Below are 13,606 nucleotides of genomic sequence, written 5' to 3' on the forward strand. Positions count from 1 at the left end.
AGTCTGAGAGTGGGGGCAGAGCATAATGTGGAAGTTCCAGGGTGGAGTCTTTGGAAGCAGTATGGAAGGTTCTGGAAAGGTCAAGGCAAGATCTAGGTGGTGGCTGAGATTGGGGTAACAGGATTGGAATGGAAGAGACAAAGGTGTTGGGGATTTTGCATTTAAGTTCTCTGGCAATGGATGGATTGAGAGAAGGGGGTGGGGATCAACGGTGACCCCCACGTCACTGATGCAGGAGCTGGAAACCTCTCAGAGCTGCTGTTAGTGTTTCTCACATCTGAGTCCATAATACTTTTTGGAGAACAGCAGTTTCACAAACTCTAAGGTCTCAATCCCCAGATCTTGACCCTGTCTCTTTGCCCCAGAGGATACAGCGCAGCACAGAAGTCCTACAAGACCTCACGAACAGGAACATCTCTGACTACTTGGTAAAAACGTATCCTGCTCTCATACGAAGCAGGTAGGTGACCCAGTCACACCTGTAATCTTGGCTGCCAAGACAACATCAACCATGCCAGAGTCAGTTTCCTACTGTTGACTTGAGGGTGGCAGTTGAGTGTGATGGTCTCACAGCAGAAGAAATAACTGAGGTGTGTACCCACAAGGGGCAACTCAAGGCTAATTGTTTCATTTCTTTCTCTGTTTAAGATAAGATAAGTAGCCAAAGTTTATCCCAGGCACTGTTGCAGGTGTCATACACACACACACACACACACACACACACACACACACACACACACACACACAAATGTGTTCAATAAGGAAATCTTATATCTTATGGAGTTAAGAAAGATAAAGTTTGTAGGGGGTGAGGAGAGGAGGAGGGAAGTTGAGGAGTAAACGTGGAGGAAGAGGGCTGGAGAGATGGCTCAGCATTAAGGGCAGTGGCTGCTCTTCCAGAGGACCAGGGTTCAATTCCCAGCAACTACGTGGTGACTCACAACTGTTTGTAATTCCAGTTCCAGAAGATCTGCCCACCCCTCCCCCCACACACAGACATACAAGCAGGTGAAGCACCAATGCACATTAAAAAAAGAAAGTCTTTAAGAAAAGTGGAGGAAGAAAGAAAGAGAGACCAAGGGAAAGACAAGGAACCGTGTCTGGGCCCCTGCCAGGTCAGGCACTAGCTGGGGACAGCGGTTGTCACCCTCATTATTGCCTGTCACCGCCACCCTTGAACACATCCACAGGCACTTTGTTATCTAGAACTCTCAGCTCTGCAGCTGCTCTTATCAAGCCCAGCCCAGGCTGGAAGGCCATCAGCAGTCCCTGTCACAACAGGCCAGTTAACAAAAGCCTCCCGCCAGAGAGGTCCTTAAGGAAGCATGGTCTAGTCTCCACATGGTCTATGGTTCTCAAATGAAGCATACTGTCTAACAGCAAGAGTACTTACAGGTGCCATCCATACTTCTCCTTCTGCATAGGTGACAGATAGATCTAAAGGGCTGGAGAGCATAGCAGACGGTACAAGCAGCTGCCAGGAGGGCGGGGCCCAGCCAGAATTGAGCAGCAGAAAAGAGCACCCAAAAACCAAAGCGGAGGGCGAGTTTATCCATGAACTCAATAAACAGCAGCCACTCCAAGCCTGGTTCCGTAGCAAACTCGCATTATGGAAATTCTGATGTTTTACTCAGTGATGGCTGGACGGTGGCAGTCCAGGGCCAGCTCAGACTCCAGCGACTAGATTTTCTTATCCCATTATCTTACCTCCAAATGTCCAAAAGTCAGGGTCTTGACTGAATGCAAAGGAGTTAAGTTAGAACTCCTCCCTGGGATGCCAATGACTATTAGAATTTCTGTACACTCTAAAGGAGGAAGGGCTTCAGGCTTTACTCCACAGTGGCATGGTAGTTGGCCATGTTTTCTAGGTCCAGACTGGGTTCACTGGTCCAGCACGAGGCCTGACTAAAGGACTAGTCAGAGAGTTCAGTATGCAAAAGGCAACTGGGAGAGCCAGGGTTGGAGCATAACCATCCTCTGTCTGTGAGGGGTTCGCCTGGGGCTTCGGGCACGCCAGCTCCCACACCACTTTGCTTAGATATCAGGAAATGTGGGAACATTCTGAGGACTGAGGTACCCCGATGACTAGAGCGAAAGTATAATGCTAATGCTATTCTCACGGTAGTTCTTACATGATTTTATTTTGACTTTCAGCTTAAAGAGCAAATTCTGGGTCAATGAACAGAGGTAAGAAACTATTTGGGGATGTTGAAATAGTTAATTTCTAGATGTGACTGCAAGATCATTAAATCAGTTGATGCTGGGGGTGGGGGTGTTGGGATAATATGGTTTTACGAACTATGCAGCAATCTCATTGTTTTTTTAGAGTTAAACATGTCAGGGCAGCGCTGACTAAGGCTGACAGATCAGCCATTTAGGGGGACCTGGGGAGCTCAGTTCAGTAGGTGGCACTCTTTCCTCAGAGTCAGTTTTACAGTGCCGACCTGAAAGGATTTCAAAACGCTGTGTTATGAGAGGCCCTGCCGGGTTTGGGGATTTAGCTCAGCGGTAGAGCGCTTGCCTAGCAGCGCACCCCAGCTCCGGAAAAAAAAAGAAAAAAGAAAAAAGAAAAAAAAGAGACAGACACCAAAAACTTACAGTCCTGAAACTCACCATATAGATCAAGCTGGCCTTGAACTCACAGAGATCCACCTGTCTCTGCCTCTCAAGTGCTGGGATTAAAATCATGCACCACCATGCCTGGCCAAAACAAAACACCTTAATTTTTTATGAGAAATTAAATTTTAAAGGATCTGACCCAGCTCTAGAATGTACCCTGTTCTTCATGCATTCTGGAGGCATGAGTGATTTCAGAGGTTCAGAGAATCTTCCAGATGTGCTCCAGAAATGAGCTATCTCCTAGCCTTTCTCAAGAGCTGGCCTCTAGAAGGAGGCCTTCTGCATCTGGTTTCTGCTTTTGCAAAGCAATCCAGAGAGTCAGTGTGACTCATTAAAGTGCCAGTGGAGTTCCTCACAGAACTCAAGAAATGAGGACAGTGCAAGGCTAGTACTGTCTGTTTTGTCTGGATAGCATCAAGACCACAAAAGTAAAATCCTGTTTTCAGAAATGTCCCCTACAGGGAACTGAAAATTGAGAGATAACAAATCAGAAAGTGGAGACAAAAGAACAGTTCAAGACCCTGAGAAATTATAACTTGTGTCTTGCTTTATCAGTCACTTGGGACTTAGAGTGGGCGGGGCTTAGTTACTAGTGGGTGGGACTTGGTGTTAGTGTGGGACTTCGAGTGTGTGGGACTTAATTTTGTCTGTTGAAGAACTTGGTTTCCTCCTGCATCAGAGAGTTATAGGCCAATCATTAACAAAACAAACAAACAAATAAATTCAGACTGATGTTTTCATCTTTCTGACAGCCATAGGAAGATAGCCACAAAGATGGGAGACCCAAGTTAAGAAAGACAAGAGTTCACAGGTGGTGGTGGCACATACCTTTAGTCCCAGCACCTGGGAGACAGAGGCAGGCAGATTTCTGTGAGTTCAAGACCAGCCTGCTTTACAGAGTGAGTTTCAGGAGCCAGAGCTACATAGAGAAACCCTGCCCCAATGCCCCCTCAAGAAAGAGAGAGAGAGAGAGAGAGAGAGAGAGAGAGAGAGAGAGAGAGAGAGAGAGAGAGAAAGACAAAAGTTGAGGCAGAAGAGAGTTGGGCTGTCTAAACCAGGTATGGGACTAAGGGAGACAGAGAGAACAGAATGGTGGTGTTGTATGGTGCCAGAAGTGTCTGCAAAGGGCAGAGGAGACACTAAAGAGAGATTGTATGTCAGGCCCACAATAAAGACAAGGAAGACATCAAAAAGGGCTAACCCAGTGAAAACGAGCAGGAATTAGCTAGATGTTTATAAAAGGGAAGAGTACCTTAAGAAAAGCCAACAGGCTGCCACAGCAAAGAGACTTGGAGATGGCCTGACACATGTAGTTTGACACAGATAAGACATGACTTTAAGGGAAAGTATGAAGAAGACGGAGTTATGACAAGATAAAGGTCCAGACACCATCTTGGCGTAGAAGTGGGAAATAATTAAAAACCAGTTTAAGCTGGGTGGTCATGGCATGCACCTTTAATCCCAGCACTCAGGAGGCAGAGGCAGGTAGATCTCTGTGAGTTTGAGGCCAGCCTGGTCTATGGAGTGAGTTCCAGGACAGCCAGGGCTGCTACACAAAGAAACCTTGTCTCAAAAAAAAAAAAAAACAAAAAACAAAATAAAACAAATGAACACCAGCTTAAATCTGGATACAGTGGCCTTTATTTCTAGTTCCAGTAACTGGGAAGCCAAGACAAGAGAGTTGCTTGAGTACACAGTACAAGGCTAACTTGAGTAAAATAGCAAGACAGTCTCAAAATGTGAATTTGGGTCAACAGAACGGATATCAATAAAAATGCTGCTATTACTTAAAGCAATTTACAGATTCAACACAATCTCCATCAACATGCCAATGACCCCCATCGACATCCTGATTTTTGGGGCTTCAGGAGTTGCCCCACAAACTGTAGGAACACTAGTTTCCATCAGGCAGGGATGGTTTATTGAACCCAAAGACTGATGGACCAGGGGAACGGTTCAGGCTGGAGAGCTGAAAGCTGCCTGCTGGACATTTCTCAGGACCAATTTACAAAGGCTAAAACTGCAGAAACCACAGTGAGCTCATATGCAGATACAGAGAGGCTGTAGGCTGGTTGGTCCTTTTTTTTTTCACATTTCCTTAGTAATTTAGAGGTAACAGTTCGAGCTGACCCCTATCTTGCTTGGTCCTGAGTGCAGGCTGCAGCTGGTGAGGTTTTTTTTTTGTTTTTTGTTTTTTAATTTATTTATTTATTTTGTATATGAGAACACTGTAGCTATCTTCAGACACACCAGAAGAGGGCATCGGACCCCATTACAGATGGCTGTCAGCCACCATGTGGTTGCTGGGATTTGAACTCAGGACCTCTGGAAGAGCAGTCAGTGCTCTTAACCACTGAGCCATCTCTCCAGCCCGCTGGTGAGGTTTTTAAGATTAGCAAACCTTATAATGTATAGAATATAGCAGAGAATGTGGTCAGCATGACCCTGCTTGGAGTCCAGTTATTTTTCTGTGCCAGTGACCGGCAGGCAGATTACAGCACTGATTGGCGATAGCTGGCAGGCATGGAACAAAATGGTTAGAGCAGTGTTAGTGGGCGGGCCTCAACGCCGATAGTCTCCAGCAGCGTGCCAAAGATGACCTTCTTCACAAGAATTGGAAAACGCTGGTGTGATGGCTCAGAAGGTTAAGGCCCTTGATACTAAGCCTGATGACCCAAGTTCAACCCCCTGGATCCAGATTATAAAACAGGGAACTGACTCTTGCCAGTTGTCTCCTGACCTCCACATAAAGAAATAGAGAAACGACCCAAGACACACATAGACTCACAAAATGATGCCGAGTAGCTAGAACAACCATGTACAAAATGGGCAACGCTGATGATAGCACATACCTGGCTTCAGACTTCAGAGCATGGCATGCTGGCTCAGGTGTGTGTATATGCATGTATACTTGTACACGTAATGATTAGTAGAAAAGAGGCCATGGCTTCGAGAGTGAGGAGGGGCTTATGGGAGGTTTTTGGAGAGAGGAAATGGAAGAAGGAAATTGTGTCATTATACTATAATCCCCCAAATAAAAGAAATTAAAAAAAAAAAAAACCACGTTGACCAACTGGGGTGAAATAGAGGACTTACCAATAAACCCACACAGTTACAGCGACTTGGTTCTTGACAATGGTGCCTACAAGTATACTGGAAAAAAGATTCCCTCTTTAATAGATGGTGCTGGGAGACCTAGTTATCTCCAGGCAGACAGCTGAAACCAGATCCTCCTTTCTCACTCTGTACAAAATTTAATTCAAAATGGTAACTTAATTCATGTTAAAGAATAGTTAGCACGTGTAGAAATATGTCTTAAGGTAAGTCCTGAAACTTTACAACTACTAAACGGAAAGTACTTTGAAATATAAGCACAGGCAAAGAGGTTCTCGCACCTCAAGAAAGAAGGTTTCTCTGCAACAAAGAAAATGGCTACCACAGGGAAGATATACCCTTTCCAGCATGGAAGAAAATCTTTACCAGTGATTCATTCAACAAGGGACTAATACCCATAATATATAAAGAACCCATTAAATTAAATAGCAAGAGAACAAATAAACTAATAAATGAATAAATAAAATGAACAGACCCTTCTTAAGAGAAATACAAGTGGCTTAATAAATGCATGAAAGATGGGCAACATCCTTAGCTCCCAGAAGTCCCATCTCTCCCCCGTCGGAGGCTACCATGAAGAAGACAGATGACTACTAACGCTGTTGAGGATATAGAGGGAAGAGGAACCCTTATACATCTGTGGGGATGTACATCCAGCCACTGTGGAAATCAGTACAGAGATTCCTCCAAAGACAAAGAGTAGAACCAGGTTCAACCTATACCACTCCTGACATATTTCCAAAGGAACATATGTTAGCAACAGATGCATGCACACCCAGGTTTACTGCAGCCCTGGAGAACTATTGGGAGAATAGAGTGGGACAATGTTGTTTGATAACCAGGCAATCCCCACATCCACATCCCCTATGGAAGCTGAGATGATGCTTACTGGGCATGAGCACCATGGCGTTTGCAGCGTTGACAATGTTGACAGCTGGCTCTCTCACTGCCTTGTAGGTATGGAGGAATTTCCATTGGAGGGAAGCTCCCTGACATCCCCATCAGCGGGGAAGCACTTGTGGGCTTCTTAAGTGACCTGGGCCAGATGATGAATGTGAGCGGGGTATGTAAAGACTTTTGGGATGAATTTTTGACTTGTTTAAATGGTAAGAGGTGGAAATTATCTTAAATACTACAGAAGAAGGGAAGGAGGAAAAAAGACCCAAACCATTTCTTGTTTGTTGCATTGTTCAAGGGTCCTGTCACCAGAGAGTCTTCCAGAGAGATGTTAGATTTCCTCAAACACCTCGAAACCAAAGACAACATTAAGGTACCTGACCTGAAGCTAAAAATTCCCATGAGCTCATTATTTGACTGTTTTGCATCCTGTGTAGTTAAATTCCATGCCCTGCTGAAGGGCAGAATGCTTGCTTGCCAGGTCCTTCCTCCCCCTCATGCGAGTTCATTTTGCCGCTGGTAACATTCCCTTTAAACAGCCTGTTGGTGGCCCTTTCAGATGCCTGCATCCATCCAATCAACCTGTCTCTGCCCGCCAGGTGTGGTTTAACAACAAGGGCTGGCATGCCCTGGTCAGTTTCCTGAACGTGGCTCACAACGCCATCTTGCGGGCCAGCCTGCCCAAGGACAGGGACCCGGAAGAATATGGAATCACCGTTATCAGCCAGCCTCTGAACCTGACCAAGGAGCAGCTCTCAGAGATCACAGTGTGAGCCGCTCTCAGCATCTTTCCCGACTTCTCTCTCTCTGGAAACCAAAGGGCGGTTTTCTTTGTCTCCTCAGCGCTGTGAGGTGCAGAGCTGGGTGGTAATGTTTAACTGGGTTCGTATGAATGTACCGGTTTCAAATGCTTCCTGTACCAAATTGCTTGGCTGTTCTTTCCCCTCTCCATTTATTTGGAAAGTAAACTTACACTTTATGGCCCTTCATTTTGAACCTTTGATAACAAGTTCCTTCTGAATTACACTGGGAGCCTCCCTCCCAGCACACAAAGAACATGCCAGGACCTGAAGGGTTCAATGAGGCTCCTTTATGACCCTGGTATAGTTCTAGATTCTAGTAATTTCCCTCAGATAGCCATACTTGGGGGGTCTTTGCTTTCCTTAAGATTGAGCGTGTATGTCTCAGCTTCAGGCAGGGAGAATGTTGATCTTGGCTGTGTTAAACCATTTACTCTATTTGAGGCATAAGGAGGAGGCCCTAGAAGAAGCATTTTGAAAGGACAAACTTCTGGGAAGCTGTCGGAACCTCCTGGGGTTCAGGCAGGATTTAGTGTCTACCTACTCCCAAGCCTTCTGTATGGTTCCAGAGACCAGTCTTATATAACTAGCCTCACATCCCTTGAGATTCATGTGATCGTTCCCCTGGACATGTGATTTCATAAAACATAAGCCTGTCTGTGCCTGCAGGAAACTCGAGAGTCTGTAGAAAAACACAGAGCTAAGAAGAACTCAGAATTGCCACAGATGTTCATTTATGTCTCCCACAATATATAAGTAGAAATGTAATGAAAAGAAAGATTATCTAGAATATACTCATGAATCCAAAAAGCAACCCACAAAACTATGAACTTAACCTTGACTAAGGCGGTTCTGGGGGATGATAAGCTTCAAGCTAGGGACACCGGTTTAAGGACACAGTGCGGTGTTGGATAAGTACTACCAGAGCCTGATGCAAACCTTCTCTGAGTTTCTGACCCTCCCTATCTCTGGTCCTGCTGCAGGCTGACTACTTCCATCGATGCCGTGGTTGCCATATGTGTGATTTTCGCCATGTCCTTCATTCCAGCCAGCTTTGTCCTCTACCTGATCCAGGAGAGAGTGACGAAAGCCAAACATTTGCAGTTTATCAGTGGTGTGAGCCCCACCACCTACTGGATGACCAACTTCCTCTGGGACATTGTGAGTGCCAGGCCTTCCCTAATTTCCAAAGGCCCAGAGCAGGACTGAGCAGGGAGGGATTTCGCGTTGCCTGGGCTGCTGGGGCAATGGTCTTGTGGCTGCTATCTCTTGACATCTTAAAAAGCCAACTGGGAGGGTTGGGGATTTAGCTCAGTGGTAGAACACTTGCCTAGCAAGCACAAGGCCCTGGGTTCAGTCCCCAGCTCCGGAAAAAAGAAAAAAGAAAAAAATGTAAAAAGTCAACTGGGAACCAACCCTTGAGAAGACCACTGAACACAGTAATAGCCACTGAACAGATCTTCCTGCCAGTAGCATGGGTCTGAGCAGGTAATACTGAATATCCAACATTCCCTTCCTAGGTCCTGTCTCAACCTCTACCCCCACCCCAAAAGGGAAGGTATCACAAGGACTCCCTTGTGATAGGGTCACCAGGTAAATATAGGCTAACCACCAGCTCTGAATCTCAGGATAAACAATGAGCAACTCATTGTGTAAATATTGAGTATACCCCCACTTCAACAATTACATTAGTAATTGATTCGTATAGATATGGTAGCATATCTACACTAAAAGGTACTGGTTGTTTATCAGAAATTCAAATTTAATTGGCTATTCCATATTTTAATTTGCTGAATCTGGGAACACTACTCAGAAACCTTATTTTACTTCTTCAGAGTAACCAGGCTTTTCAGTTACAGTAATAAAATGGCATAGTCTTTCTGGGGTGAAATGGCTCAGCAGGTAAAGGTGCTTTGCAACGCAAACCTTATGACCTGAGTTCAATCCATGGAACCTGTGTAAAGGCAGAGAAGTGCTCCAAAAAAGTGTTCCGTGCCTCTGCACACTTATGTGTTTGTGGTGTGTGTTAGCCATCTGTCTTAGTCAGGGTTTCTATTCCTGCACAAACATCATGACCAAGAAACAAGTTGGGAGGAAAGGGTTTATTCAGCTTACACTTCCACATTGCTGTTCATCACCAAAGGAAGTCAGGACTGGAACTCACACAGGGCAGGAAGCAGGAGCTGATGCAGAGGCCATGGAGGGATGTTACTCACTGGCTTGTCCCCTGGCTTGCTCAGCTTGCTCTCTTATAGAACCCAGGACCACCAGCCCAGGGACAGCACCACCCACAATGGGCTGGTTCCTCCCACCTAGATCACTGGTTGAGAAAATGTCTTACAGCTGGATCTCATGGAGGCATATCCTCAAGGGAGGCTCCTTTCTCTGTGATAACTTCAGCTTGTGTCAAGTTGACACACAAAACTAGCCAGTACACCATCCATCCATAACATGCACATATATTCACACAACAATTGGGTTTTTTTTTAATTGGGTTTTTTTTTTATATTTTTTTATTTTATGTATAAGAGAACACTGTAGCTGACTTAGACATACCAGAAGAGGGCATCGGATCTCATTATAGATTGGTGTGAGCCACCATGTGGTTGCTGAGATTTGAACTCAGGACCTCTGGAAGAGCAGTCAGTGTTCTCAACTGCTGAGCCATCTCTCTAGCCCAACAATTGTTTTAAGTGACCACATCTTCACTGTTATCACATCAGCTACCGTGTTAGGGAAAATTAAGAAAAGGAAATAATCAGATCAAGAGCAGGCAACAATCAAGTTTGGTGGGGCCAGAGAGAGATTAAAATGCTGTATGCGTTATTACAGACTGCAGGATCAAACGGAACTGTTAAGAGTGTAGTTATCATTGTGACACCAATCCATCTTTTCTTGTTGTCCTGAATAACAAGATCTTTGAGTCTTTTTGTTTTGTCTAATTTTGAAACAAGGATCTCACTTCTGCAACCCTAGCTAGCTTGGAACTCAATATGTAGACCAGGTTGCAAAGTCACAGAGATCCACCTGCCTCTGCCACTCAAGTTCTGGGGTGAAAGGCGTGTGTTACCTTATCAGGAATCTTGGTTTTATCTCAACATTACAAAAACTACACATTGGCTCATGGAGACCAGCACCAGTGGTCCTCTCCCTGTGGGTTTTGCTAATGATGTTGACTCTAAAGGCCCTTGATGGCATGATTCCTTTGACCTCACTTACCTTACTAGGTAGCCATCACTTAAAAATTCAAAACTGGAAAACTTTACTAGCAGCTGGATTGCTTCTCTTTTCTTCTGCCTGCATGAAAGGACACCCCCTGGTGCATGGGGATCTCAAGAGCTATAAGCTTCTCTTTGGACTGTGATTTTTTTTAATACTTATTTTATTTATTATATATAAGTATACTGTAGATGTCTTCAGACACGCAAGAAGAGGGCATCAGATCTCATTACAGATGGTTGTGAGCCACCATGTGGTTGCTGGGATTTGAACTCAGTACCTCTGGAAGATCAGTCAGTGCTCTTAACCACTGAGCCACCTCTCCAGCCCTGGACTGTGATTTGAACGGGAAAGAAGTTGGGCTCATCTACCTTAAAAAGCTAACTGTTAAAAGTGTTGACTATTTTACTATTTTTAAATGTATTTTATTTTTATTTTATGTGTGTTTAGGTCTTTGAGGGTTTGCCTATGTGTATGCGTGTACCACATGCATGCCTGATGCATTCTTGAAGCCCAAAAGAGAGCATCAGATCCCCTGAAGCTGGAGTTACAGTCAGTCGTTAACTGCTATATAGGCACTGTGGATCCAACATGGATCTTTTGCAAGAACAGCAAGTGCTCTCTACTATTGAGCTATTTTTTCAGCCCTGTTTTCACCATTTTAAAAGTGAGGTATATAACTTACACTTGGGACTAGCCTATGTATGTATCTATGGACACACAGAGAGATCTGGGAGCCTGTAGGAAGGCATGGCTATAAGCAACGGGTGGACATCTTGGGTAGAAGTGGCACTGGCAGAGTAGTCAGCAGGCTATTTTTTCAAGGATCATAAGGTGTTGGCTACAGTATCGGCAGGCTTTCTGCCACCCTCAAGATTTATAGCTGGCTGTGACAGGGTCATTGTAACAGCCAAGCTCTGTGGTCTAGAGTGAAGGTACTCATTACTCATTAGTCAGCGGCAAGGAGAAGACACTGCACTCTGGGAGTCATTGTTGAACTACATTCAGCACACCTGTGTCCCTGTAAATTCCTGTCTTGTATGTGTCATCTGTTGAAACGGTGTAATCCCACAGATGTGGCAAGTACAGTTTGAAGCCTGATGAGTTAGCTGAAAGTATCTTCCTTCCCTCTTCCTTCCTTCCTTCTTTCCTTTCTTCCTCCCTTCTTTCCTTTTTTAAGAAGGAATTTACTGACTCTTTGTTCTAATGCTTCTTGGCATCTGCTGTCAGTCCTGTCCAGATCTCTCCATCCCTGAGGTATCACCTTGTCCTCAGTCCTTTTCCATGATTTTCAGCCCCTCTAAGGGCTTGGAAGACACATTCTTAGAGCCTCTGCTGAAGTGGCTGGGCCTGACACCATGTCTATGACATCCTTTGGAGATCTTGGTCAAGGAGCCAGCTTCAGTATTATCTCAGGTGTATGGGTGCTGCTCTGGGGAAGCAGCTGCTGTGGCGACCTCACCATAGAGGGCGAGCCCTTATGTTTGGCCAGCCTGACTGTGTCCCCCCAAGTCGGGACTCTCTGCTTCCCAGACCTTTTGAGGAAGGCTGCCAATGCCTGCTGCTTGACTTTTCACAATTCCAGGCATCCTGCAGTCTCTCGGCTGCTAGCTAGGAGGAAAGGGTTGAAAGGTGTTTTGTATGTGCATGTGTGTCTGTCTGTCTGTGTCGTCATTGTCTCTCTTTCACATACACATAGACACACCCCCCTCTGGTGTGTACTTTTACAAACAAGAACATGCCTCCATACCAACGCCTTGAACCAGGTCATGCTGTCTCTTTGTCTCCTTCAACCCAAGGCAGTTCCTGCTCCTCCCCTTGACATACATGACCTTGACCCACTGGAAGATTACAGGGCAGTTATTTGACAGGGTGTCCTCCAACTTGGGGTTACCTGAGGTTCCTCATGAGGCTTTGGTCCTTGGCAGCAGTGTCCAGTGCAGAAGCTGGGCTCTCTTGCACCCCTCAGTTTGTATCTGATGTCCACTTGTCCTAGTTCTGAAGGCATTCACTTTGCCACTTACAAAGGTGTTTGCCCAGTTTCTCCACCACAAGAATTAATCTTTACTGCTTTATTATTAATGAGAACTTTAAGGGATACTTTGAAGATGTGCACTTAACTGATTTGTTAGCAAACCCTTTGTTCATATATGCAATCATAGCTCTTGTTAATTAGTGGATTCTAATATGATACGACTACTATTTAGTTTAATACAGAGACTCTCAACTGTGTGGCCAGTCGGCACTCCTTTAATAGGGCCCTTTAGGCCCTATTGACTCGTGTCCCTTTTCCTGGAGTACCTCACTGCCTCTGGTTGTGCAAGAGACCCCAGGCTCACACTGCACGTCCCCTGGAGCCAGGCATTTTCCCAAGGGACCCTGGTTCACTTGAGTGGGAAGTAGATTTCATAAACTAAAGTCTGGACACCAGCCTTGTTCATTTCCACCAAGATAGCACTGATTACAGGCCTTCTAAGTCGATAGAACCAGAGAAGACATTTGCATGCAGTTTTACACCAGTCTTCTCTCTCTAGTCACTAACCGCGATGCTCACCTCTAACTCAAGTCTACTGCCAAAGAGTTCATGCTAGCTGTCTGACTTTTCATGCTCACAATTCTCTTCTCCAAGTAAGAAACTGGCTTTGCCACCCCCAATTATTTACCCAACTGAGTGATATATACACTTGTAGTAAGGGTTCCATCTCTGCCTTGGTCCCCTTTCATAGGAATACTCCTCTTTCTTTCCGGCTTCAGCAGTGTTCCATACTGCCCAACTTCCTATACAGACACTTCTTCACCCCGTGCTGTTATAGGTCAGAGTCTGAAATGGGTGCTCTTGGGTCCTTGGCCCCTTAAGAACAAAATAGAAGCCTACACAGGGGATGGAGAGAGGGCTCCGTGGATAAGAGTGCTTGCTGCTCTTGCAGAGGTTTTAGGCCCAGTTCTCTGTACCCACA

At 45.3% G+C, this 13,606-nt stretch overlaps 1 protein-coding gene across 2 annotated transcripts in view; it reads left to right on the forward strand.

Annotated features, from left to right (window-relative positions):
* The window catches only part of Abca4 (ATP binding cassette subfamily A member 4), a 137,356-nt gene that overhangs the window by 99,032 nt on the left and 24,718 nt on the right, over positions 1-13,606 (forward strand). For both annotated transcript variants that reach the window (NM_001446892.1, XM_087624884.1), the window contains 6 exon segments: positions 366-460; positions 2,155-2,187; positions 6,691-6,796; positions 6,929-7,003; positions 7,230-7,399; positions 8,414-8,591. In NM_001446892.1, coding sequence (NP_001433821.1) covers positions 366-460; positions 2,155-2,187; positions 6,691-6,796; positions 6,929-7,003; positions 7,230-7,399; positions 8,414-8,591 — 657 coding nt within the window.

Source organism: Rattus norvegicus, chromosome 2, assembly GCF_021556685.1.
Source record: "Rattus norvegicus strain SHRSP/BbbUtx chromosome 2, alternate assembly SHRSP_T2T, whole genome shotgun sequence".
In the NCBI taxonomy this organism is placed as follows: domain Eukaryota; kingdom Metazoa; phylum Chordata; class Mammalia; order Rodentia; family Muridae; genus Rattus; species Rattus norvegicus.